Raw genomic sequence first — 26,808 nt, forward strand, 5'->3', positions numbered from 1 at the left:
CTGAGTGAGTGGGAGTTGAGTGGGAACACTGGCTCGGCAGCAACCGCAGAAACCACACGTCTCAGAGTCTCTGCAGCCAACTGGAGCACATAATATTCTTGATGATGCTGCATGTTGGGCTATTTTCACCATTTTCACCTTTCTTACAGCAAATATTACTCATTTCTATTATATTCTATTATGTACAGACACTGTCAAGGAGAAGAACACAGAATAATGGCAACAGAAAGCATGGTGGCGCTTTATTTTACGGGCCTATTATTAATGATTTCTTCAAGGTTTCCTGGGAAGAGGTCTGTAACTTGGTATTAAATGCAGGAAGAAAATAGATAGTTCTGAGAGTCATTAGGGTTTACTTGGTTGTGTTGATTTTATCATCAGTTATTGATTTCAGGAGGGATTTCTTTGAAAGCGGCATAGTTGTAAACCAAAATAAAAATGTATTCATCATTAATTTATTATCATAAACATAACTTTCCATATATACTGAATTGTATGCTCCCATGTAGATTAATTTACAATTTCTACACTTAAAACTGCTGGTTTGTGATAACTACAAAAGGCTCCCAACATAGTTAAAATAATGTTTAATGTTTGCTTACTGTAATTACTGTTAATAAATTCTGTGTATTTCAAATATACTGATGCTCATCAACATATTTGAAATACACAGACTTTATTAACAATAATAAGTTAAACCTAATTTAATTAATTCAACATATTTGAAATTCACAAATGGTAATTTAATGGTAATTTCCATAAACTTAATTCAAATAATTAGACATATATGAAATAGACTGAATTTAACAGTATCTACATAAACTTCATTGGATTAAATTAGATAACATCTATGCACCATAGTGACATAGATTTTCATAGTCTGTCAAATCAAATTAATAGACTATAAAAATTTATGTAACTATAGCACATAGATGTTATCTAATTTACTCTAATATAGTTTATGTTTGATGGAAATTTTGTATGTAATTTAAGTACGAAAACCTGACAAAATAGACCTCATATCATTACTTTGCGTGTATGGTGCACTCTCCCTCACATGAGGGCATGCGTCAACTTCTGCAATGTAATATTCTGCTGTTATAATGCATTATGCAGTAGACTGCATTATAATACATCATACACAAAGGCTTCATAGAAAGTGTTACGCAGTTTCATTTAGTCTTCACAGAAAAACTTTGTCCTTTTTATTGTTCCCATTTGTCTCAGATACTGTTGCCGTGTCCCTGTTTGGGAAATAATTGGACTGTAGTATTGTAGTTTTCTTTCAAAACAGGGACAGTGTGAAATAAAAGTATGAAATATTTATATATAGACATTTGAGGACCACAAAAGGCATTTAAGGCCCTGACAATATCAGGACTCTCCCTCAGCTCGGGGCCCTAGATAACCCCTCCATCACCATGCAGCAGAGCTTGAGAGTCAGCGGCTCAGTGCTAGGACTTGGAGAACATAGTCTGACGATATGTGCTGGTGAAAATGCACAACCACTGTCAGATGCTGACATTTTTAGACCAATTTACAAGTAGAGGTCTAGATATTTGTTGTTTTTGTTCTTATTTAGATTTTTGCTAAAATCAAAATCTACTCTGCCACTGCCCCACTGAGTGCAACTGCGGTGTCAGTTCCTGCATTGACAGTGACTCAAATCAAAGGGACAATTTATTTACGGTGAGTGCGAACCAAAGAAGCGATGAATAAAGGCAGCATGAAATCAAAAGTATGGGATCAGGTGGAAATTGGTATTTTCTCACTACAGAGACCACTGTTGACCCGTCAAACACTCACACACACACACACACACACACCAAATACACACTCCGCAGCTCCCAGGAGCGGATGCTCTCTTTATATCCTCAAATGCATACATTAAGATGGAGATGTACAGGATTCTTTAGTACAAAGAAATGAAAAAACAGGGGGTAGACGCAATAACAGGAACACCTGTACAATATTATGCGATCTATTGCAATCACCCTGCAGCAATTAGGTTATTATTGTTACGTTGTGGTATTTGGGTTGTGTTTCATTTTATTCTGTGGTTTTGAAATATCTTACTGGTGTTCGTATTATTGTGTCCACCTTTTGTACTTCTCTTGAAAGAATGCCTCTTGTGCTCCTCCTTTTCTTTACCTCCTCTTGGAATGAGACCCACAGAACATAAAATACATTGATTGAATATATATATATATATATATACATAGTTTCAAATATATCAAGCATCTGAAATCAGCAAATAGCACGTCCAGCTGGCCAAAACATTTCATATCAAAATATAGTTGATTTAGACAAGGATTTTGAATACATTTAATCACGCATGAATTGATTTTAATTACAGAATTTAACTTATGTGACACACTGCAGATCTGTCCCCAGTTTCAATAATATTTCCCCCAATATAAATATCTCTATGCACTAAAGAAAAGACACGAAAGAAAAGAAAAGGCAAACCCAGGATTCATCCGAGAAGATTCAAATGAGATCCAACATCTGTAAAATCACAAATGCTTCTCTTGCCAGATGGTGAGCTCTGGTCTGGGCGTGTCCCAAAAATATACAAGAGTATGAATAATGCATCGGATATGACTTATTTCACAGTGTATCTCTGGATGTGCACACACTCACACACAAGCACACAAGCATACACACACATACTGTATGCACACATGGAGAGATGCAAACATGCGCACACACACACACACACGCACACACACACACACACACACACACACACACACACAGTATAGACCATTAAAATGAGCCAGGGGTCCACATCTGCTAAATGCTCCCAGTGGTGTGTACAAGATGTGTGAGGTTCATTGACAAAAACTACTCTTCTAGTCTATGTTGGCACCACATAAAAAACATAAGTTATAAGCTAAGTTGTCCAAATTGTCCGCATTTCATCATCATGACCTTCAGTCATTGAGTAAAGACAGTCAACTCATCTCTGACGTCTCCTGTGACATTCCAAAAGACTTTCATGCGTTTTTTTTTGTTTTTTTTTGTCTGGTTGTTTTTTTTTTTTTTTACAACGTCTGTCCTGTGTATGCAGAGATTTTGGAGACGTAAAGTTTCACCCAACCAAATGAGAGAAGAATCCAGTGGACACTCCGTAAAGTCACGAGTCCTTAGCAGTGAGCTGTCATTAAAGAAACTTGGCTGGAGTATAACCCTTGGACAGCTTCATAACGGGGATAGTAAAGAAGATGAAGGGGCCGACTTCTGAAAGACCTTCTGACAAGTCTAAATCAAGCCACAAAGGTACAAAAAAACCTTCAAGGAGCCTTCCCCTGCAGACCCGATGTTGGATAACAAGGACAAAAGGAAAAACGGTAATGTACTTCAATGAATATTCCACTGCCCTGTTGATAAATGTTCCTCACAGGGATTTTGTTCTATGAAGATTCAATGCCGACGGTGTACCATGCTGCTCACTTGAGACTTCTCAGAGTTCTCAGAAGTGTGCTGAGAGTCTTTCACTGTGGTGCTTGGAGAAGCTCTGGATTATTATTTTTTATTTTTTTTCAAACCTGTTGTTAAGTCTCGTTGGTGAATGGACACAATGTTTTGGTGAAGTGACTGGCCTCAGTTCCGTTTGTAGTGTGGATGTCTATGAACCTATGGAAGAACGGATAAGAAAAGAATTACAACACACAGTTGTTTCATGAGCTTCAAGCTGAAACAAACCTGTTACATAATTGTGCCAACAATTTTCCATGTCTAATATCTGAATAAGGCCCAGAGTCACTTTTATGTAAAAGTCCCGCTGGAAAGCAGGTCAGACGTAGTTAACATTTCCGTAACATTTTATGTAAGACAACTCTGAATTCAATACCACCACATGAACACAAAGGCAACTGCGACACAAAATACGGTTATATGTTCACAGTGATTAATGGAATTCTTACCATCCCCAGATGACCATTTGTATATCTATTGAAATGTGAAAATTCTTGATGAACTGAAGTAAGCAAAACTGTAAAAAAATATATGTTTAAAAACTATCACACACCTCATGCAATATAATCCAAGTCTCATTTGTTCAGTCATATGTACGTATGTACTTCCCATACACATTACATTACCTTACTGTCAGACATGTCTCTCTGATGGATAGCTAAAATGACAGTGAAAGTTATCTATACCCTCTTCAAAGCCAGACTCCAGTGAGAAAAACAGCAATTTTACCCAACTGAATGCAGGAGCTGCTGGTCTACTACCTCTGTCGGTTACTTAGTTTGTGTTATTGTGTTACTTTGGTGTTTTTAAAGGTTAGCTCAGATTCACCAAAGTCAGAAAATAACATAAATAAACTACAGATTGCGGCAGTGGTAGACCAGCAGGTCTCGTGTTTAGCAAGGTAAAATTACTATATTTGTGAATAAAGTCTGACTTTGAAGAGAGCATCAATAAGTTTTGCTTTTATTTCAGTTCCCTGTCAGAAAGGGCTGTCTGTTTGAAAAAAGGACTGAGTATATGAGTGGACAAATGAGACTTGGATTACACTGCATGAGAACTCATAGTTTGTAAATGTTCTGATACAGTTCTGTTATAGTTAGTGGACCCCTACTGTATGACTTCAACTTTAGATTCTCTGTTCACTGTGGAGGCATATGAGAAAAACAAAGCTTTCTTCACAAATTCAGTGTAACACGGGGTGACTTACTGATATGCAAATTGTCATTTTGGGGGTTGAAGTTTTCCGAAACATTCAGTTTTCATGCGAGAGAGAGAGGTAATAAATGTATTAAATCACTTTATTAGTATTTCCTGAACGCAAAGAAAACAAAATCCACTTTAATAAATGCTTTTTTATTTGTTGTACCACAGTGAAGCAGAGTGCGTCAACTTTCTGGGGGAGTTTATTTCCCTTTTGGTAACCACTGATTGCATACTTGTACAACAGAACCACCTGTTTTGTGTCAGACTACTGTCAGATTCAATAAGTGCTTCCTCATCTGATTTTTAATATCAAAAATAAATTCAGTTCAATAAACCACAAAACACTGAATGAGCCAATTTAAAGCTGTTGAGGATATTATTGTTTTTTTTTACCCTCATGATGCAGGACCAGAAAAAAACAATAACACAGTATTAATAAGTCCAGCACCCCCTCCCTGTATTTTCAATTTTCATTTGAGCCGGCTCAAACAAAACTCTTCACATACAGCATGTGAGCAAATTAAGAATTAAATGAGAGCCCCAAATTAATGTCTTATCATACACTGCTCATGCACCGTTGGATATTTTAAAAAAGGAAGCAGAGTTCTACTTTTGGCACATTTCACCTCTTGTAATGTGAACTTTAATAAATGAAGGAACCGATGACAAATACTATAAGGGTCCTCACTGTGAGAAGATGCTGAGCATCCCTAACACTCATGATGGTCTGTAATGAAAACAAAAAAAACACTTTTCCTCCTTGATATTACTTTTGAACTCATTGCTGTTTGTTGTTGTGCCCGTTGCAGCTGAGGTGCCAAACATGGGGCGTGCATGATGGCCTTTCCATAAGGATCTGAATAATGCTGAACATTTTCATAACGGACATGTTTGATTGACAAAAAGCCATTACTCAAACAGATACATAAATGCAGAAATTTTATGTATCAGGTGTCTGAAAGAGGCTTTATTTGAGCCTTAACAAAGCAAATTTCATGATTGATTCTGTAAAGGGATTGGTCTATACTTGTATGTACTAATATATTCCTCTCCACATGGAATACATTTCACCTCCAGTGAAACTCTGTAGCTAATGACTTAATTTAGCCAATCATTTGATCAAGAAACCCATTTGAATGATAATAGAACTCTGCCATGAATATGTTATATGGATAAATCCATAAATGTTAATACATAAATGATTCACGGTGACAGTGGACAAATGTGACACCCAGGACTGCCCATATAAATCATTCAGACACTTAAATATGAGTTGGCAAATCCACACAGAATTGCACAAATTCCCAGGGCTGGCAAATAAATATTTATGACGCCCCCAATTCCCCTTTTCTCCCTGTCCTTGGTAATTGTGCGTGATTCATTTTGTTTTCTCAGTGGAAGAGGGAAAATCAATCTTAGAATATTGGCTAGGAGACATAAACCATGCAGATTCCAAATGCCTGTGGTTTTGCAGAATATAAAAGCTCTGCAGATGCTTGGTCAATGTTCTTGGGAGAGGAATTTAGTTTAATCTTTAGATTTCCTAGTCTTTTAGAGAAAATAAAAATGTTTGCAGAAGTAAAGTTAACCTGCCAGAGGAGTCAGGCTAGCCTGCTCCCAACTCTAGTTTACCTGCCGACTTTTAATATCCGCTTGGAGGAATGTAAGGCATGCAGCCAAGTCTTAGGAGTCTCTTACCAGGGCGTTTAGAAAAGGATTTATAAAATGTAGCTTTTTCTTTTGGTTATTGCTTTTGTCAAGAACATCCTTCCATTCATTATCAGTTTTCTACCTTTGTCCTAAAAGGAAGCCTGGACACTTGAAGTAGCCTTTTCCTTTGATGTAACCACAGTGGGGCTTTTTAGTTTCCCTCATTATGAATTTCAAAACTTCCAATAAAACCCTTTGATTTCCCTTTTTTGCAGCATCAAAGTGACTGCATCCTGAGAAATGGGAGATTCCATTGTATCTTCACCAAGTCCTGGATGATCTTTATCTAAGCTCAGTGGTGAGAGCAGCACTAAAAAAATACATAATGAATACTCACCAATGGCTGATTCATTCAGGGTCTGAGCTACACTGAACCTTTGTATAACTTTGAATCAAGGCATGGACTCTGCTGTTCATCAAGTTTCCCTTAAGAGTTATTATTTCTGCTTTCAAAAAGATGCAAAAACCCAAATGTCTTTGGTTGCTTGTATGTCACGGTGAACGGAAGCTGGGTTGTACACTCCATATGCAAATTAGAATAGAATACATCATTAAAAAACTCACATACTTGCTGTTTTCTCTGCATCCTACGATGGCTCCTTGGGCAAAGGCTGGAAAAGAAAAGTAGAAGGTCAGAATCGGAGGAACAGAGGGCCAGCCTTCACTAACGTTTTATTCAACTTTCCCTCAGCACATTGGCCTTAGACGCAGAGCAGCATATGTCCATTTAAAAGCACAGATGGCATGTCTTCCAATTATATCTAAGGCAAGACGATGGAAGCTGAAGGTTATTTTGTTCTCTCCCAGTTTTTATGACCTCTGAGGACGCCACTTCTCTCCTCGACCAGAAAATACGAGCGAGTAATGGCCACCTCATCATCCGCGTTAACGATTGAGAGACCTTTCCTTTCTTCCATCTATGGCATCACACAGATAGAAAATTTTTATCACATTAGCTGTAGGGCAGGGTGATAAACAGTGTTCCACTTTGTTTCTCTGTGAACAACAACTTCTTGCCTCCTACATCCATCTTTAGGAGAACACATGAAAACACGCTGTTTTCCCCTTGACCGGAGGAAGAAAACAGCTCCCTTGCCTTCTTAATATTGGTGAATGAGCCACTTTTGTGTAGATAATGACTCGGCTAATCATAATCAGGAAGCTAATGGTCTGTTTAGCCAATCAGAGGAGCCAAGGCGAGACGGCTGTCTGGGCAGTGCATTGGCATTCCCAGCAGCCGCTGCTCTCCTCTCGGCTGTGCCAGGCTATCTGCAGCAGCGAAGTGGACTTGGTATTCTGCTGCCCGCCCGGCCTGTCGTCCTGCGATCTGTCGCTCTGTCTGCCCGAACGGCCGAACAGCCCAGGCACTGTCGATGAAATTCAGTCCTCTGAAGAGGCGCTGATCCATCACACCTCTCCGGCAGCATGTCATCTAAATGCTAAGTACTTCCACTGCATCTTTAAATCAAAACAAGAAAAGAAATGAGCATGGGGGGCAAGCGGTTGGAAGGGATAAAAGCTTATAAGGGCACAACAGAAACTGGTGAGCAAACCCTTAGCTTTTTGATTACATTCATTTTTAAGGGGAGGAAATGTGGGAGAGGAGAAACCGGGAGAGGGAATGTGCATGAGGAACCCAGAGACCTTGTTATCCCTTCAAATGTACAAGGAGAAAAAAAAGAAAGAATAGATACTGATACACTCGCCCCAAGGGTTCCTTCAAAGAAAATAGTATGTTGTTTGATTTCTCTCCCAAAAACATCATGAATGTACCTGAGCTGCTCTCTCAATAGGACCCCCACCTCTCCCTCGGCTACCCTGTCTCAGTCGGACTCCTCCTATCGATTGGAGGGATTCTTGAAGTCAGAGCAGAGTGCTGAGGCGGCAGAAGTGGCCGGCACTATTAACTGCTCCTACTAATTAAAAGGGTAACAAGGTGAGTTTGCCCCCACGGGACGAACTGTGCAGGAGACGGAGCCGGCTGTTTGCCTGCCATGCACACTGGTAAACAGTGCTCACCGCCTATGGTGTTTACAAGACAGGAATCCAAGGACATCGAAGACATATTCATCTCCCGCTGGCACGAGGGATAAAGGAGATCCACAGATAAAGAGAGAGAGAGAGAGAAACCGGGGAGCACACTATTAAGCGCCTCTCTAATTGCTTATGTTGTGGTGAAATTGAAACATTTGGACCTAGTCTCTGAGCTCGGGGTGCCCTCGTTTCATCGCCACTTGTAAACATTGAGCACTGTGCATAAATGATAAAGTTTCACAGTTCAAATGAGGTGCACAGCCTGGATCTTTGAGAGAGTGCCAGCAGAGATTGGCAAAAATATTAAGGGATTCAATTAACTTCCTTCCTTATCATCAACGCAGCATATTTTAGGATCAAAGTATTTTGAAGATACAGTATTCCTCGCATTACTAAACAAATAAAATCCTCAGCCAAGGTAGCATTACAACTCCCAGAAACCTTTGTAGCCAGGAGGGAAAGCCACTGCAGGTATACAGCAGACAGCATGTTTGCTCAGTGCTCAGGGGGAAACAAAGCAGAGAGTGTGTATTTGGTGGCACTTCAAGCCGCAAAATTCTCACCAGCAGTCCACCCAGCTATTATGGAGACAGGCGCTGTGCCATCACTGCAGTAACTAAAAATCTTTCCCCGGGGTCTCTCCTAACAAGTGGACTCCTGCACAGGGCTTAGTTGGTTTCATCAACTGGAGACTCATAGAGGTCCCAGTCATTACCAGACACTACAACTGCTGTTGTTAGTAGGCTAACAAGCACAGCTATAGCCAACTGAAGACCTTGAGTGGATGCTTCATGGCCAGAGTATGAGCCTGATGTACAAAAGCATCAGAGCATCGGACCAAGAGCTATCTCAGAGGAACAAAACCAACATTAGTAAAATATTGGCTTATGTTTGTTGGCTGGGCAGCTACAGATAAAGCAAACATCTATTGACCAAAATTCAGATAACTGTAGTAAAAGTAGAAATATAATAATGTAATATTAGTCCATCACAAGATCAAATCCTGCATTAAAAAAATATGCAGTGTTTTTGAAAGTTTCAACAATTTCATTGCATTCACTGATTTTTTTTTTTTTTTACACTACGGGGCTTTGAAACAAGCTGTAAACGCCGAGCTGTCAAAGCTGTTAAGGATATTTTTATTCAGTTTCCTTTATTTACCCTTTTATTTAACCAGATAAAAACCAACTGAAATAAAAATCTCTTTTTCAGTGTCGACCTGCCCAAGAACAAAACAAAGGTAGGCTATGTATACATTGATTCCATACATACAATAAAATACATCATATACTGAGAAAAAACTACTGTCCACACATTAAAAGCAAAAGTTGAATGCACACAGATAATGTACAATACATGCAGACAAAAAGACATGCTGCATTAAGGCCAATTTTTTTGAGCAAACTACTGCTCATTTAGTTGTGTTATGTAAATGTAAGTCCAATGCTCTCTCTCTTTTAGCTCTGTTTTGGTCTCCACCAATGTGTGAGGTCAATATCCTGCTGTTAAGCTGCTAAATGCTCCACTACCTTGACCAGCTACCTGTTAATTTTGTCTGTATGTAATTTGTAGCTGGGCAGGTACAGTGATTTTATCACAGATGTTTTGCGGAAAACAGCTGCCCGCCGTTTAAAATGAGATTGAGAGCAGAATTTGGAGGCCTGAAAACCAAAACAGGTAGCTGAAGGTGGCTAAAGTGCCAATAGCTGAGGGAAACTGCATTTTTGGGTGAACCCTTTCAAATTACACATAGCTATTTGATCCATTGGTGGTAGAAAAATATGTATGTAGTGCAGCTTTAACTATGAATCATGTATACTTCACATTTTTGCTGTCCATGTTTGGATGCTGTTGTTCCAGGCAATCAATAGTTTATACTCATTTCTGTACAGTATGAAAATCAATAAGCAGGCTGTTGAAACTGGCTTGAGGCTTATGGTCATTACATTGAACATCAAGTCTACATTCTTCTTGTAAAAGCTACAATACTGCTGTATGATAATGCAGTTTAGGTGCATTAATATTCATTTGAAAAGTGGTGAATTACCTTAAAACAATAGTGTAACTTTGACAAAAATGAATGAGGACTTGATCACAGACACTGTGATAGAGAACACAAATCAAGAGCCTGTCGAGAGCCTGTGTATTGATTTTCATTCTGAAAGAAATGAATGGAAAGCAAAGGACGCCTGGAAAGGAAAGGGGAAAAAACACATTCAAACACAAATACAAGTACAAAATACAAATACTCATTGTGCATATTGTGATATTATTGTCTACTTGCACCTGGGTGAGAATAATTAAACAGCGTCCTTCAGCTATTTACACCCATGACGCATTATTATGGATCCCACTGCATGCTGTAATTTGCTAGTACTTGTCAGAAGTGGTTAGAATTAAGGCAAAGAGGCCATGGTAAGGATTAGTTCTAGCCAATCTCAGATAAAGTTAAAGTGAACAATTTAGCAGAAAATAACTCACAAAAGTACTGCCAGAAAGTCATGTGACGTAGTATTAAGAGCTACACAGTCCATGAAAGGAGTGAGATGTGGTGGGTGGATGGCTCAAGCACAGGACTTTGTTGCAAGAGACTGGGCTTCGGGTCTTGCGCAAGTCAACATTGACTTAATATTTTTAGACTGAGTAGACTATTTGAATTTTTTAGGATGTATAAAGCTGCTGAATGCACTGTGCTGCTTTGTATGTAAACTATAGCAGAAAAGCTGAGTAGACCTGTTCTTGTTAACATCATATTTTGACATTGCTAGGATGCCAGGAATTTACACCTGGTTGTAAATAGCATTTTTAGCTACAGACAGCTGGGTGTCAAAAGCATCTGCGAATATAATAACAAGTATATGATATTGTGAAATTATTACTACTGGTAAATTAAGATGTGAACTGCATTTTAATATTGTAGCTGGACAAAGTGAAGGTTATTTTCAAATGTTTATACCCTGCTTTGAGATTAAGTCAATAAAAATACATCATATTTTATGAATAAATCATATGTTTTGTTTATCGAATACTTAATGTAGAGTTAAAAGAACATAATGTCATATTACATTTGACGTAGTGTATGTAGCATAAAATTAAAAATATTTTTACATTATTATATTTATTTATTTTTTTACTTTAAATTACACTTTGCAGTGTTTTCCTGAAACACCCCCCCCCCCCAAAAAAACAGTGATATTTATAGACTTAAACAGAAGTAATCCCTCTTACTCATCACCTATGACCAACTATAAGTGTTGGTGGTGTATTTTTCTGCAGAAACTCTGCTCTCTGCCTGTATATACTAATTGTTTCTTGAGGTCATGGTTTTATAAAAAAAGTAACGAGGTGCCAGACCATAAGCAGCAGACATCCAAGGGACACAGGGCTGAAAAAATGCAAATACAGCAGAGCAAAACACCAAATGAGAAGTCTGGGGGTTAATTTAGGGTTGATTTTTACTTTCACTTTTGTTGGTAATTGTGTTCACAAACAACAACTAACAATCCTGCATAGTACACCTTTAAATCACTGGAAACAGGTTTTGTTTTTAGGGTGACATTGTCATCTTAAATGGGACAAAAATGATAAATTGTGGATGGCTGCATCATAGGTAGCAGCACTAAACAATAAAACAGGATGTTGTCGAGCATGCTTGAATGTGTCCAGTCCATTGACAGGCTTTCTGCATTACAAAGGGTACAAAAACCCCCGTGTTGAAATGTGGCCTATTGCTCTGACAATTTCACACCAGACGAAGCTCTGGAGACAAGCATTGTGCAGGGTAAAACTCACATGGCAGTTCAAAGCCTGGCAATGACAGAACTTCAAATAGGGGAGCGGGGTAAAGTGCGCTGAAAGTGACAGCAGAAGGGACCACGTTCACTGGGTCTCAGAGAAAGAGGAGAGGGGGGCAACATGCGCCAGGCAAAGGCAGGCTGAAAAAAGAGCTGTTTTAATAGATGATGGCAGTCCAAGGGGAAAACAATGTGTTGGTTTTTTTATGCCTTGTAAGTGAACATCAGAGGAAACATGAGATACTGTAAATGTGATCATGAAGCTTCCTGCAGTATGTACGTATGTTCCATAACAAAACACCTACGATAACACAAATGAAAAAGGGAAATGGAAAGGTGGGTTTCTCTCTTTTCTGAACATCTCTATCAATCCAACCTATTTCAATATATTTACTGCATCAGTCCACAAGCTATCTCCACAAGACTGATGATCATGCCACAGCATCCGACAAACAGATGAGCTGAAACCAAAGGAGCACATTTTTCTTTTCGGCTTGATAAATAGAAGATCTGTAAATGAAACAGAAATAAAGAGTATATTTGCTTATCGCGTGTAACCTCTGTGTACTGCGGGGCACGTGTGTTGTTTGAATGTCAGTCATTTTATAAATGTACATCCAAAGGCAAAGTGGCCAGGCCACAATATGTTATCCCCAAGGATCCAGAGAGTGGCTGTCAGATACAATATGACAGGAGTGCCATCAGTTCACAAACAGGAATGTGAGTGAAAGCCTGGAGGTGAGCCAGTAAAACATAAAAGCTGGACCTATGCTCTTTTGTCTGATATATGCACCAAAGAAAGCATGGTGGTGCATTCAAGTCAATAAATTAAGAATGAATTAAAAACAGTTGTCTCAGTTAATTGCAGATTTGCATCTCTCTTGGCTCATACTGCTACAAAAAATAAACCTCCAGTAAAGGTAAAACTCTGCTTCTTTCCACCCAGCACTGCTGAAAAAGATTCTATTAGCTCTGCACGATTGTTAGAATTTACTTGCTGGTGCACAGAATTTAATAATTTCAACTATAAATGAGACTGAAAGCCAGCAGAGCATTGAAGGACACGGTGCACAGCATGCATATCTAATATCTGAAAATGCTCTGGCCTGGTTTTTCAATGCATTTTGAAGATGCAAACATTTCTCTAATGACATCCAGTTCTGATTTCCTTGCTAATATCTTCCCGCTGCTTTAGAAACAATACCATTGATAACACATCCTTTTACTTGGGGCCCATTTTTACTGTACGTCTCTTTCAGAGCCTTCTGTACAAGACGTTACTATTCAAGAAACAACCTATTTACGTCTCTGGTTAGGCATTTTATTTAGTCCTAATGAATGCTGCTGGTCACAGCACTGCAGCAACTAATGAAAGGGATTTCACTATTATAGACCACCTTTATCTAAAGATGGCATCCCATTGAGAATACAAATGTGTTTGCAAGAGGATCAGAAGGCAGCTTGGTGACAAATACAAGAGTTGTACAAGAACAAAAATACACTATATCATATAAAAGATAGGAGCAAAGTCACATACACACTAATGCAACTCCACATCCAGCTGAAAGACAGCTTAAGGCCCTCGTATGATAATGTCATTACATGTTATCAGTGGGATGAGCTGTTTAGATAGAGGCAGAATTAGTAGAATCAAAAGTCTGTAAAAATGAAATCACATCCATAGACAAAAGATTGGATGTTGGTGTGACCTGTAACCATCAGCAGCATTCAAGCTTTTCAGCTGAACCTGTTTGTCTTTTGAAAACATTTTCTTCAGTGCGGACTGCAGGATGATCATTTTCCATTAGCACAGAGCCAACGATGGTCAAAGGTTGTTGCCAGTGCTGTTCTTGAACATCAGTCTGCACAAAATGCAAAATGAGATCTTGTGGCACAACATGAAGCATATATGAATCACTACATGTGGATTAGTGGTTTAAATATAACATACGAACATTTTTTCAGAGACAGAGCAGCTCTTAAGATAATAAATCAGTAGAGCAAAGGCACCTCTATGTTTCTGTTTGACTAATGTTGTATTTGGTCTAACTGGTTGTGTTGCATCAGCAGCAAGTAAGCAATATGTATGAGAATTGGGTGAGTGTACGCATCTGTTTTATTTTGGTAGCATTTTGAAAAAGCAGGAATTCAAGCCTCAGTAAAAAGCCTAAAACATTCTTCTTTTGTTTAACAGAAACAGTGTGTTCTTCTGTTGTTCTTCTTACTCTTCGGGTTCTCTGAGAAGGTGATGACATTTTTATGAAATAGGCTTAAGACCAAAACCGTCAATGGGTTAATCCGTCTCTCAATACTTTCTGACTTCCTGTCTGTGGAATTTGGCCCCAAGCCTATTGGTTCCTACTGAACATGCAGATCTTTATTAACAGCCCACAAATACATATGTTGCAGTTACATGCTCCACTGACAGTCCCATTTATTGAGTTGGGAGGTTGTTCTTCAGATTTAGGTGTGTTCATGAGCTTTGAGTTGTAATGTGGAAACAACATGGATGTTATAATGTTAATACATGTTTAGTGCTGGCGTGAGCATTTACAGATGTAGGGGTGGTGTACATGTGATGAACTCAAAATATACTACAGTGTGTTTGTTCACGGTAATGAAGGAACATGACACCAAGTGCAGAAGAATTTCTTTTTTTTTATCAGTTCAAGGAAATTGTAGGAAAAAAAATTAATTTCAGTTGGAGAAAATGTGAAATGATGTCACCGCAACGTTGGACAGATAGAGACAGATGACATACTAGGACATTTTTGGCAGTGCACCTGAGACTCAATTTGAAACCTTATTGCTTTCTGTTATTCTTACTTGGACACCACATCCTTTTCCATCCTTTTACACTAATGATACCAAGCCCACCAGAAATCTGTCATCTACACTCTCTGACCTCACCAGCTAATCAACAATCCATCTCAAGGAGCCGCACACAAACAGTTGTGTTGCTGACAGAGCCTGAGTGTGTTGCGTTGCCTTTGAGAAGCAAGCTCATTAGAAGTCTGTCTCTGGTCAGATGGGTTGCCAGCACAGCAGTGACCATGGCGACACATGACTTGGCTGCCTGGTTGGTTGTCGTAGACATTGAAGCCTTTATAAGTGAGATGCTAGCGAGTGTTACATAACGGCACTGTGGAGCTGCTTCATCTGTCCATGTAATTTTCTCACCTCTTTCATAAGAGGTGATAATTTCATAACTCCTTCATAACTGGACAGGAACATTTGTATTGATGTGGTGCCATGAATCCACTTTTTCTGTTTGTTCTGCCCATCTGCATCAGATTCGTATCATTCTCAGTTCAATCACCTGTTTTTCTTTTCTCTATTTCTCACACAGTTTCACCTTTTACTTCTTTTTTCCTGTACAAATCAAGATTATGTGTCATATGGCATCCTTTCAAAAGGCCTGCAGAGATAACTGGTTATGATGTCTTCATGTTTACAGCAGCACTGGCAGGACTACACACACTCCACGAGCTTTTTGCCCTGGCTGACGCTGGAACAAAGAGCACATAGCTGGAGGAAGGCCACCAGAGCAGAGAGAGAGAAAAAAAGAAAATGCTAAAAAACATGATGCAAGCTTCTCTGACCTACTGGGTCGTGCTGTGTGTGTATGTCTGTGTGTGTGCTGTTCATTTTGCAACTCTTCTTCGTTTGGCAAAAACGCCCAACTGCAACTGCTCTGTTCCTCTCCAGGCCACACACAAGCTCGGCAGAGGCATTTGTTGTGTGGGTGTAGGGAGATTTTTTTCCCAGCTACTGTTGAGTATTGTCTGAGGGACAGAGTACACATGAAACCGCAGTCTGAATATGATCAAATCAGGGTTTCAAGTGCTTACATTTCATTATTTAAGCTCCCTCTAGCATGTGAGGTAACATTTGAAGCCCAGAACGTAACATTTGGGGGAATAGTCTGGAATTATCCTGCAACTGAGGAAGAATTTCTATGCATAGTTTCAATTTGAGCCCATCACTCGATTAGCAAAGGCTGATAATAGAGCTCAGTAGTGCTCTCCACAGAGCTCTTACCAAGCAGGGAGCAAGTGATGCAATCTCACAACCCTCTTGCTCGCCTGAAAGGAGAAAAATCATTTTACTGTCCTGAATTCAGTATGTCTGTCTTACCAATTTTCCACCTTACAGCCATTTCCGCCCTCCATGCATATACACACACACACACACACACACCACCGTGCCCTCCGTCAAGTGTATGAAACCAACCTCATACCCCCCCCGATTGTGCTTTCCACCTCGGAGAATATCATATGTAGACCTTTCAGTGGCTCACTAGTGAAGACAAATTGCCAGCTTGTTTGGGGAGGCCTCCAGAGAGTGATTCATATTAATGGCTAGCTGGCAGTGGAGAGCGAGCTGCATATGCAAACTCCATTAGCAGGTTAGGCTGGAGTGTGTGACCTGGCAGTGCCACCGTGAGCTGCGCACACAGGAGGGCGGGCTGTGGAGACAGGGCTGAGGGGGCTGTGTTTAGAAGGAGTTGCAGGTGCAGGGTATGTGTCTACAGTCTGTGTGTGTGTGGTGCAGTTAACCTGGCATACTACTTCATTAATATATCAGGTTGGTGTTTTTATTCAGTCAAGTTTATTTATATAGCACCAATTCACAACTAAAGTTATCTCATGACACTTTTCATATAGAGCAGGTCAGAACTGCGCTCTTTAATTTATAGAGACCCAACATTCCCCCATGAGCCAGCAAGGCTCATTAGGCTCATATCAATACATTATTGTAATATATTGCAGTTTTATTAATATTTACTGCATTTTTACTGTATACTCTATAATATGCAAAGCCCTCATCCCAGTCCCTCCAGGATGTTGCAGTTGCAATAATTAAAATCAATTCAGCCAATCACAGTAACTTAACTGCAGATTTGACAATTTAAAACAGGTAAAAGAGCTGTGTGCAGAGTATCGACCTTCCCTGGTCATGACACCATTGCTGTGGCAACAGTGTCTGGCCTGGCACAGAGGCATACACCCACAGTGATAGGGCTAACTGTTACAAGGGTAACATCACCCAAAAGTTATTACCAGGTTTAATGACGAAATCAAGCCGTTTTGGTTTATTGTGAGATTAACATCTCAGTGTCATTAACCGCTGCTGTGAGGCTCCTGCCAATCTAGATTTTATTTGTTAAAATATGTTTTTATTTGAGGCACAAAGTTTGCTTCAACAACTGTTGGCTATTTGACGGTTTATGTAATTAATGGTTTATAGTGCCTGTAAACTGGAATGATACATGCATAGTTAAAGTCCCAGTGGTGTTGTACTTTTTATCAGCACTCATGGAATGCCACTTGTCCAATCTAATCAATTAAGCAGAACTAACCGTTGTATGAAGACAAGATAGACACTGCTATTGAGGCTGTCCTAAATCGACATGTCTTCTTGCCATTATACTTTATTTTTGCTTAGCTCTACTCCGCTCCTAAAACCAATATGCTGGCATGGCTACGCATCAGTGTCGACTTCAGCTGGTGTTAGATTCAGGTGGGTACATTGGTCTCCAGTGATTGTTTGTGGAAAATCAAATCCCTCCCCCATGGAAATTAGTTATCTGACACAATGTCAGACTGAAGATGGAAACCAGCTTTACAGTTGTCTTATCTGTTCAGTATCAGCCAACCTGAGAGTGGCTCATGAAGTGTCTGAAATGCAAAGGGTTCTTTCTCTGTGGAGAATACATGTGCTCAGTATATCTAATGGCAGCAGACTGCCTTTTAGATTTTAGTATTTCTCATCCACATTTTGGACTGATAGTGGCACTAGAGGAAAGGTCAGGGGGTCAACATCGAGACAGAATTCATCTTAAAGGAGGAACAGAAGTGGAGGTAGACAAGACTTCAGGTAAATTCCCAGCAAATGAAATAGCTGATGATTTCTTTTGCAAAACAGTTTAGGAATACAAGGGCCAACTATTTCTCTGTTTCATTCATACCAGTAAGCACAGTCTCAGAGCTCTTTTTAACACCATGGACTGTCTTGTAAATCCTGTACATTTTAACCAATGTAAGTCCTCTAGTGAGGAGAGTTTTTGTTTTTAAATTTGCACAAATTAAAATAGACAACATAACAAAAATAACAAATAGTATGTAGTGCAGGGAGAGGTATGAAAAACAAGTGGGTGTATTTGAACCGTCCAACCAAAAAATGTTAAAATTTCCCCATGTTACAGAGAACAGTTAAATTAACATACAGAAAATATTATGACAGTTAAATTTTTAACATTTTTTTAATGATAAAATCGGCAGGTTAAGAATTAAAAACTACTGCCTCCTTTTATTGATGCCCCCTGCCTTCACTGTGCTGTTTTATCGAGTTTCATGCCAGTCTCCTTACATGAGCTCATGATCAGCATGGCACACCTAAAATGCTCCTCAAGCCCTGTCGATATAATGCCCTCTAAATTTCTGTGTGAAGTAATAGATGTTACTGCCTGCTTAGTCAAACAGTAACTGTGTGTTTTATTGTTGTGCTTTTATGTGTAAAGCACTTTGTAACGCTGGGTTTGATAAGTGCTATTCAAATAAACTTTATTATTGTATCATAAAAGGAACATGAATATTCCCAGCACATTTCATGGAAACTCAGCCGTTAGTTTTCAAGATGTATGGACCAGTGTTAAAGTGTTAGTCAAAGAGACATTTGACTCTCTGGACCAAAGTGATGGGCACATAGATCAACACCTCTATTCCCAGGGCTCCCCACTATCAGGGCAAAATTATCCACTTGTATTAATTCCAGTAGCACTCGATATAGAAATGTTGTATGCTAGTTAACCAACTCCAACATACAGTAGCAGTCAAGATACTGCAAAAACTGGTGCATAAACATGAACGAAATAAAAGCATGCTACATCTGGAAAATAACAGATGGCAACAGAGAAGCCTTATAGTGGAAGATACAGAATGTTTTTTACACAGCTGCTCAATTAAGTGATGCTGTTATAAAATGTGCAAGCAAATCTTTTCATCTCCTTCCACGTCTTAAATAACTGATTACACAAACATCAAGTTCCCAGGTAAACTTTCAAATATATATCATTTAATTTCAAACAAATGAACTTTATAGATCTGAATTAGCTTATGAAAATAAGCCGTAAACATCAGCAGGCGACATCATTTATTTTTTATTTTTTTGAATGTGTCATATTCATTTAGTCAACGTTTCATATCCTCTCCTGCTTATCTCATTGACAGGTTGTAGCTAAAGGTTGTGAGCATTAATTAGGCTGCCACTCAAAACTGAAGTGTTTCTCTCACCCCAAAAAATACACATCTGAATTGAATCTTTAAGTCATTTTTAACTTTAGTTACCTGTCAATTGTAGAAGCTTTAACAGGCTAGATAAGCAGATTCGATACTGGATTTAGACGTGATAAAATACTAACGATCCCCGACCCTATGTTTGACTGATATTAGCATGTTTTATGAGATGCATGATCTGCCACCATCAGGTACATTTGTCACTTTATTTCAGTGGCTAACTCCACCTACGTCTGGCCCACGCACCCCAGCATGAATAATGAGTGCAGCCATTATCAGCTTTCAGAAACCCACGTTGTCACACTGAGTGCTCCTATGTAATGTGATTATGAACATGTGAAGACAGATTCTCTCACAACTGAAACTCCCTCTCTGCACTCAGATTCTTGCACACAGATGTGGACAGACAGAGCTTGGCCAGTGGCCGAGTGGCAGCCTGGCCCTCCACCCTGTTCCCTCTCTCTCTCTCTCTCTCCCTCTTCATCCTTCTCTCCACACTCCAGTCTGATCAATCCTCTTTATAGATTTCTCATTTTCATTTATCTTCCAGAATGTGCTTTCCTCCCATTTCAGGTCTTACAACAAATACCTCTGGATACCTCTTCTCTTCTGCTGCCAAATCCTCCCTATCCCTGCCCCCTCAAAAAACCACCAGCATCACTTGTGATTAACTTCTGCAATAAAACTCAGCTAATTGAGAATATGCAGTGGAACGCGTAATCTGCATTTCTTTGTAAATGTATGTACAAAAGCAAAACACCAACCTGAGTGTGCTGTCAGGGTAGATTACAGCACGATGGGAATGCGTGCGTGAAATCTGCCGCAGCTGCCCAGGGCTGCTGGACGGAGGAGGCGGAGGAGCGCAGAGATATAAAGAGACAGCAAGTGAGGGAGATAAAGGAAAGAGAGAATCAAGAGATCCAGTCGCAGGTTGACCTTCGGCCTTGTGTACCTGACGATGAGGACAGCAGTCTCTCCTGCTCTGTCCGTGCTGTCATCCCTCGCTGACATCAACATGCTGTATTGTGCTGTCCCACTCGCTCTGTCTCTGTAAGTTACATCCCTCAACCGAGAAAATCCAAGCTGAAGTCAAAAAAAGCTGGACTTGTGCAGTGCCAACTACTGAACACAAACATACATACAAATACTAGTAAAGCCAGGCAGGGCAGCAATTATACTCTGTATACTCTTGGGGGGGGGCGGATATGCTAATGTATTGATAAAAAGTATAAATATTACGATTATACTTTTACGAGTACTACAGTTCTGTCTCTCTGTTTCATTCATTTGACCTTATTCTCACAGTGATTCGCTAAATTCCTGTTGGAACCAGGGATGTCCCTATCAAGTTCTTTTTTGCCCTCGATCCCGGTCCAAGCCATTTAATATAGGGTATCTGCCGATATATCGAGTCCCATTCGATACTTCTATTTCCTAGATAATACAGCTGCGCAGTGCACACTTAATCACTGTTTATTTATTTTTCACAAAAAAGTAAACAGGTATAAAATAACAAACCCTCTCTTAAATCTTCTTGGCCTCTCGAGGGAATTTTTTAGTCCCTTTAAGAGACTGTTTTCCAGTGTTTGTTGCCTTGGTGCAGACTTTGCATGAGTTACCTGAATTAACTGTGTTCCACTGATTGTTTCGTCATCTGTACAGCTTTTGGTGCATTTTGCAGTGGCGTAGTGAGTGCGGCTGAAGTTCTGCACAGCTGTCTCTCTCTCCTCCGCCCGCAGTGAAACACCACGCGCCATAAACACAAGATTCTCTCACAATGAGCTGAAATGAAATGAGTGCTATAATTTTGGGGAAAAAAACAACAAAAAAACCAAAACATAAATAAACAGTCTCATACTGCACTTTTGCTGTCGGTTATGGCATGTGGTGTTTTGTTGTGGGTCGCTAGGCCCCTGCTCTTACACACACATGGGAGCTCAGTGGAGTGGTGGAGAGAAAGTCTTTGCATGACAGCTTGGTAAGTATAAACACTTGTGTGACAGCTGTCCTCAAACAAATATTGGATCCTCTATTTAACTCAGTATAGCTGATCCCGATTGTTAAAAAGGGCCTTGATCGCCCCCAATACCAATCTTTGAGACCAGATCGGGACATCCTTTGTTGGAACGCAAGATAGCATACAATCTGTGCCTTAGCTAGGAAACAGCTCATACCTTTTAAACATATTTCACTCACCAGCTTTACAAAAATTTAGGATCTCTTAATGTTAAGTTGTTGGTGGGAAAGTTATTATTGTAACACCGTACTAATAGTCAGGTAAAGCATGAAAAGGTAACGTATATGTCAATATATGATTCTGCACTGCAACCATTGACTGTATATAAAGTTGGATGACATGACAGCTCCCCAAAAGTGAAGCCAAAACATTTCGAGCACCCCCTGGTGCCTGGCTGCAGTAAAGGTCATAAACCCGGCCCACCTTTATGTTAGCAGATGGGACATTGGCAAATACATTTCCCCAAAGAAGAAAGAAGAAAGTTTCGTCGTTTGGTACTTCTTATCGTACTGATGCATGTTCAAATGCTTGTTTTTCTTATAAGTTTGGTTTTAATTAGTTATTTGATGCTATAAAAAGGAGGACTGATGTCATGATTGACAGCTGTGCGTGCCAATAGCGCTGCTCATGATTGGTCAGAAGGGTGTATGGGCAAGACCTTAAAACTGCAGACTGCTACTGTATAAACTGGCTCCAAATGATGTCACCAGTGCAAGATGGCAGCGGCTGTATTAGGGATATTTTGGCTTCATTTTTGTACAGTGGACGTAAAAGTAAAAATGCCTGCAGTTAATTAGACACACGGTCACCCAGCAACCATCAATGGTGCTCACAGGTGTAATGAACTAGCATTAATGTCTTTATTATGTTATATTTATCAGATCACTCATGTGATGTCTGTCTCATTTTTTGTGTAATTTATGCAGACAATAGTAGCTTTTATTTCTTGCATATTCGCATAGTATACTGTTTAGCTGTACTTGCTTATTATAAATAATATAATACAAAATTAGTTTCAAATTTTTCTCCAAGGGTGGGGTTGAAGGAGATCTGGTCCCCCCACATGTTAACTCCATGGCTACAGCCTCAGAGTCAGGGATAGGAGACCTGGCAGGTGAAACTGTGAAGGGAATTTAACAGGCAGTTCAAACACGGTTTAATTGGTGGGAGATGGTCACCTGGTGAGAAAACTAGTCTGCACAGAATAAACAGAGTACTCCTCAATTTCAACTGAGCATAAAGTTGCATGGTGTGAAATTGAGACCTGTATCCATAGCGACTCAGCCGTTGACCAGACAAGCAGCAGCGCTCGGAGAGTAATTATTGTTGGCCACTCTGTAGGCGCCCTCGCAGTTTTTTTTTCCCTCACGGCTTTAAAACATTCATAATGATAATTCCTTTATAATGACACAACACAACAACTCCCCTAAAAGATCAAGTTAACCCTCAGCCAGACTTGTGAGGTGTGCTGGCTTTGTCTTTCCTGTTTATTGTTTCACTGCTGAATCGCATAAGAGTTAATCACAGAGCAAAGCCTCAGCGAGCACTGCAGCATTGGCAGCTCTGAGGCATTGGATGCACGTCGCACTGTGAGAGGAGCCTACAGAGGACCAGATGACACCATATTGAAGGCTTTAAAAATTTATCATGTTTTGTATTCATTTAAATCTCTCACAAAGTCAGGGGGAGGTCATAGACTGTTGTCAGCCATTATTTTTCTCAGCAGGATGCTGACACCTGAAATGTCTGATGTCTTGTTTGAGCAAATGATTTAATCAACTGTTCATATTCATATTTGAATCCACATTTTCCCAGTATTAGTTTTCACAGTACGTGTTCGAGGTAAAACCTCTGATAATTGCCCACACGGGTTTGTTTGATTGTTGGGTGAATCAACATTGAATCAAAGGGGACAGATAACTGCTGCTGAACCGCTCGGTTAAAATATTTAAGCATGATGCACTCGTGGCCTCGAGTCATGTCCCAGCAGATGTTTTCTTTCAGCCTTTTATTGTTGTTATATGTATATATGATCCCCATCAGCATTATATATGGTTGCTAGTGTTCTCTGGGCTCATAAACAGACACAACAAAACCAAAGTCGCTGCTTTTTTTCCAGCTGACTTTTAGGCATCAAATGGGGGTGTTTTGTAGTGATCTTTTTTTTTACCAGTGGCTTTTGTAGGTGTAGCGGTTGTGTACTCTCTCTTGTGTTGTGTACAATCACGAGAAAAATCAGTCATGAAGCACTGTTGGCACCCGCCGTTTATTCCCACATCTGGCAGAGGAAATATTTTCACAGTCAGTCTTGGCCTCATTCATACACGTGCTCTCACACAGGGAGACAGCGCAGCCAAAGTGTTCTTAGTTTTTACAATGAACATAAAATACACAAAAAGCGTACCTGGCAGAGGAAATATTGTTACAGTCAGTCTTGGCCCCATTCATACACGTGCTCTCACACTGGGAATATCAAATAAAAAAGGAGTGCAAGTTAGCTAAACCCTGAGTTATGCTAACCACGTTACACACAAATAATTAAAAACACTGTCAACTTTTACGGTAGGACGTGCTCAACCAATTGGGAGCTCCAGTCTTACAAAAGGTAACATACACATCCCCTTAGATATAAAGTTAAGATAATTAATACAAAATAATTACGGAGCTGATAACACCAGGGAGATAGAGCAGCCAAAGTGTTGCTATCTTCAGGGGTACACAACCCTAGTCTGCACGGGTGTTGTGTTCACTGACCATAAAATAAATCAGTTTCAGAGAAATTAAAATAAAGCAGTGTGAGCCATGGCAAGTGGGATCATACATACTGTATATTAACTCCATTACATAGGCACCAAACCCGTTGCTGTTTTTCAGCAGCTTTTAATGCACCAAACAGGTGTTTAGCATCAACATGTCGCTGTTTTTCCAGCAGTTTTTCAGGCACCAAATGGGGGTGTTTTTTAGCATCTAGTCACTGTTTTTTAGCTGCTTTTAAGGCACCAAACATGGGTGTTTTGTAGCGACCTGTCACTGTATTACCAGTGGCATTTTAAGCATCAAACAAGATTTTCTTTGTGGTGCCCCATCGCTATGTTTCAGTTGATTTTTAAGCACCAAACATGGGTGTTTTGTAGCGACCCGTCATTGTTTTGCCAGCAGCTTTTCAAGCACCACATGGGGATGTTTTGTAGCAATCTGTCACTGTTTTTCCAGCAGCTTTTTGGGCACCAAACGGGGGTCTTTTGTAGCGACCTGTCACTGTTTTTCGAATGGCTTTTCGGGCACCAAACGGGGGTGTTTTGTAGAAACCTGTTGCTGTTTTTCTGGTAGGAATAGTGCCACAAAAATAAGTTGTTTTTTTACAAAGACATTGGTGCACTTCCTGCCTGGATTGTATCCTGCGAAGCAGTTGTTATTTTATCAAGACATCGCTGATTTTCCAGTGGGGATTGTACAGTACCTATAAAACCGGGTATTTTACGTCAAAACACATTTTTTTCCTAATCATGATCAAATGTTTTTTTGTACCTTAACCTAAATATGGGGGGTGGCACAGTGGTATGGTGGTTAGCACTGTCGCCTCACAGCAAGAGGGTTCCCGGTTCGATCCCGGGCGTGGGAGCCCTTCTGTGCGGAGTTTGCATGTTCTCCCCGTGTCAGCGTGGGTTCTCTCCAGGCACTCCGGCTTCCTCCCACAGTCCAAAGACATGCAGATTGGGGACTAGGTTAATTGGTAACTCTAAATTGTCCATAGGTGTGAATGTGAGCGTGAGCGTGATAGTCCGGCAAACAGGGTGTACCCTGCCTCCAGCCCCCCCGCGACCCTCAAGAGGATGAAGCGGTTAGAAGATGAATGAATGAATGAATGAATGAACCTAAATATGCTAATCACAGTGATGTTGAAGTGTAAAGTTTCAGTGTATCCCCTACATAATAACATGCAAATGTAACATATTCATGATTTGTAGAAACATACAATGCCAACATTTATTCTGGCAATCAGGTTACAAAGTTTCATCACATCTGCACATATTGCCTAATTTTAAGCTTTTTGTATTGTATTAGCAATGTAACCAAGGCAAGTTGGTAACAGCACCAAATTGGAGAAGTTTTCTACAGAATAGTTAAAAATCATTTATTTTCGGTTTGGAAGGAGATACTGTTATTGAGTCTTTCTAGTATTACAAGTAAGATGCAAGTATATTATCAAGTGTTTAAGCTGGTCCCAGAAGAACACAGGATCACCTAATGAAGTATTTTTCCTGATAAAAAGCAGTTAGTTGGCGTTTAGTTAAAGTTTTGTTGCCAGAATAGTTTAGTTAGAGTTTGTTCAATGCCAGTGAGATATTGGCAGTGCAGAGCTGATCTAGCAGCTTTTATATAACCTTCTTATTGGCTGCAGAGCAAACAACAGAGCAATATTGGAACCAATGATGACCATGTTCATAACATCTTCAAAACACTTTCTCGTACTGTTTGTGCCTCTGCCAACTTTCGTTACAATATTATTGATGTGGTGAGTCCAAGAGAGATGAAGTGAAATGAAGAAATGTACCCAGAAGTCTGGTTTCTTTGATTTGTTACAGCAGGCAGTCCAAAAGTTAAATAGTGGATAGTTGTGTTCAGAATAAGTTTCCTACAATTTGAGATCCAGCATTAATGCAGTCTTTGAACCCTTGGAGCTGTGTGTAGCCTCTAGCCCTGAGCTCTGGCTTCACATAACACTTATCAGCTCACAGGGTTTACCCAGGCTGAAAATGTCGGTGTTATGCTGTTAAGTGCATATGGCGTATATTAATGTCATGTCTTGTAAATTACCGTGACGGTCTTGATGCGACCACTGCCCCTGGTGCAGGTCCAGCCGGATCGGTTAAACAGGAGGCTGCAGACCTCCCCCTCCAGACAGGGAGCCATCTCACACCACTGACGGCTCCGCACAATTCGCGCTGAGAGGGCGAAAGACAAGAGGGCAAAGAGGCAAATTAGACAGACAGATTCACAGAGTCAGAGAGAGACTTCAAAATGTCAACATTTTTTGGAACAAACAACAAAACTGTCTGTTTTATGCTCACCAGACAGGAAAGCATCTCCATATCTTGATGTGTCTACAGGCCTGTAGTGTTTTAATTAGGTTCTTGTTGAACTACCATGTCTGAATTGCCTGTGGTAGTAACCTTTACGGACCAGCTGGCGGTCCATAAATTACTCTCCTGCTAATGCTAGCTTTCACTGCAGCTGCACAGAAAGATTGCTTTTTCCTTTTGACATTTTG

The 26,808-nt window shown here is 40.0% G+C and overlaps 1 protein-coding gene across 3 annotated transcripts in view; it reads right to left on the reverse strand.

Moving 5' to 3' along the window:
* Window positions 1–1,398: 1,398 nt before the first annotated feature.
* Window positions 1,399–26,808, reverse strand: part of tafa5l (TAFA chemokine like family member 5, like) — a 72,147-nt gene continuing 46,737 nt past the window's right edge. Inside the window, exons 3-5 of one of the 3 annotated variants that reach the window (XM_049582027.1) lie at window positions 26,355–26,482; window positions 6,962–7,004; window positions 1,399–3,639 (exon numbers count right to left, since the gene is read on the reverse strand). In XM_049582027.1, the coding sequence (XP_049437984.1) occupies window positions 6,981–7,004; window positions 26,355–26,482 (152 nt within the window). In that variant the 3' untranslated portion in view covers window positions 1,399–3,639; window positions 6,962–6,980. Of the gene's footprint in view, window positions 3,640–6,957; window positions 7,005–26,354; window positions 26,483–26,808 lie in introns of all 3 variants that reach the window. The other 2 variants (XM_049582025.1, XM_049582024.1) reach the window with 2 other exon arrangements.

This window comes from Epinephelus fuscoguttatus, linkage group LG7 (assembly GCF_011397635.1).
Source record: "Epinephelus fuscoguttatus linkage group LG7, E.fuscoguttatus.final_Chr_v1".
Taxonomy (NCBI): Eukaryota; Metazoa; Chordata; class Actinopteri; order Perciformes; family Serranidae; genus Epinephelus; species Epinephelus fuscoguttatus.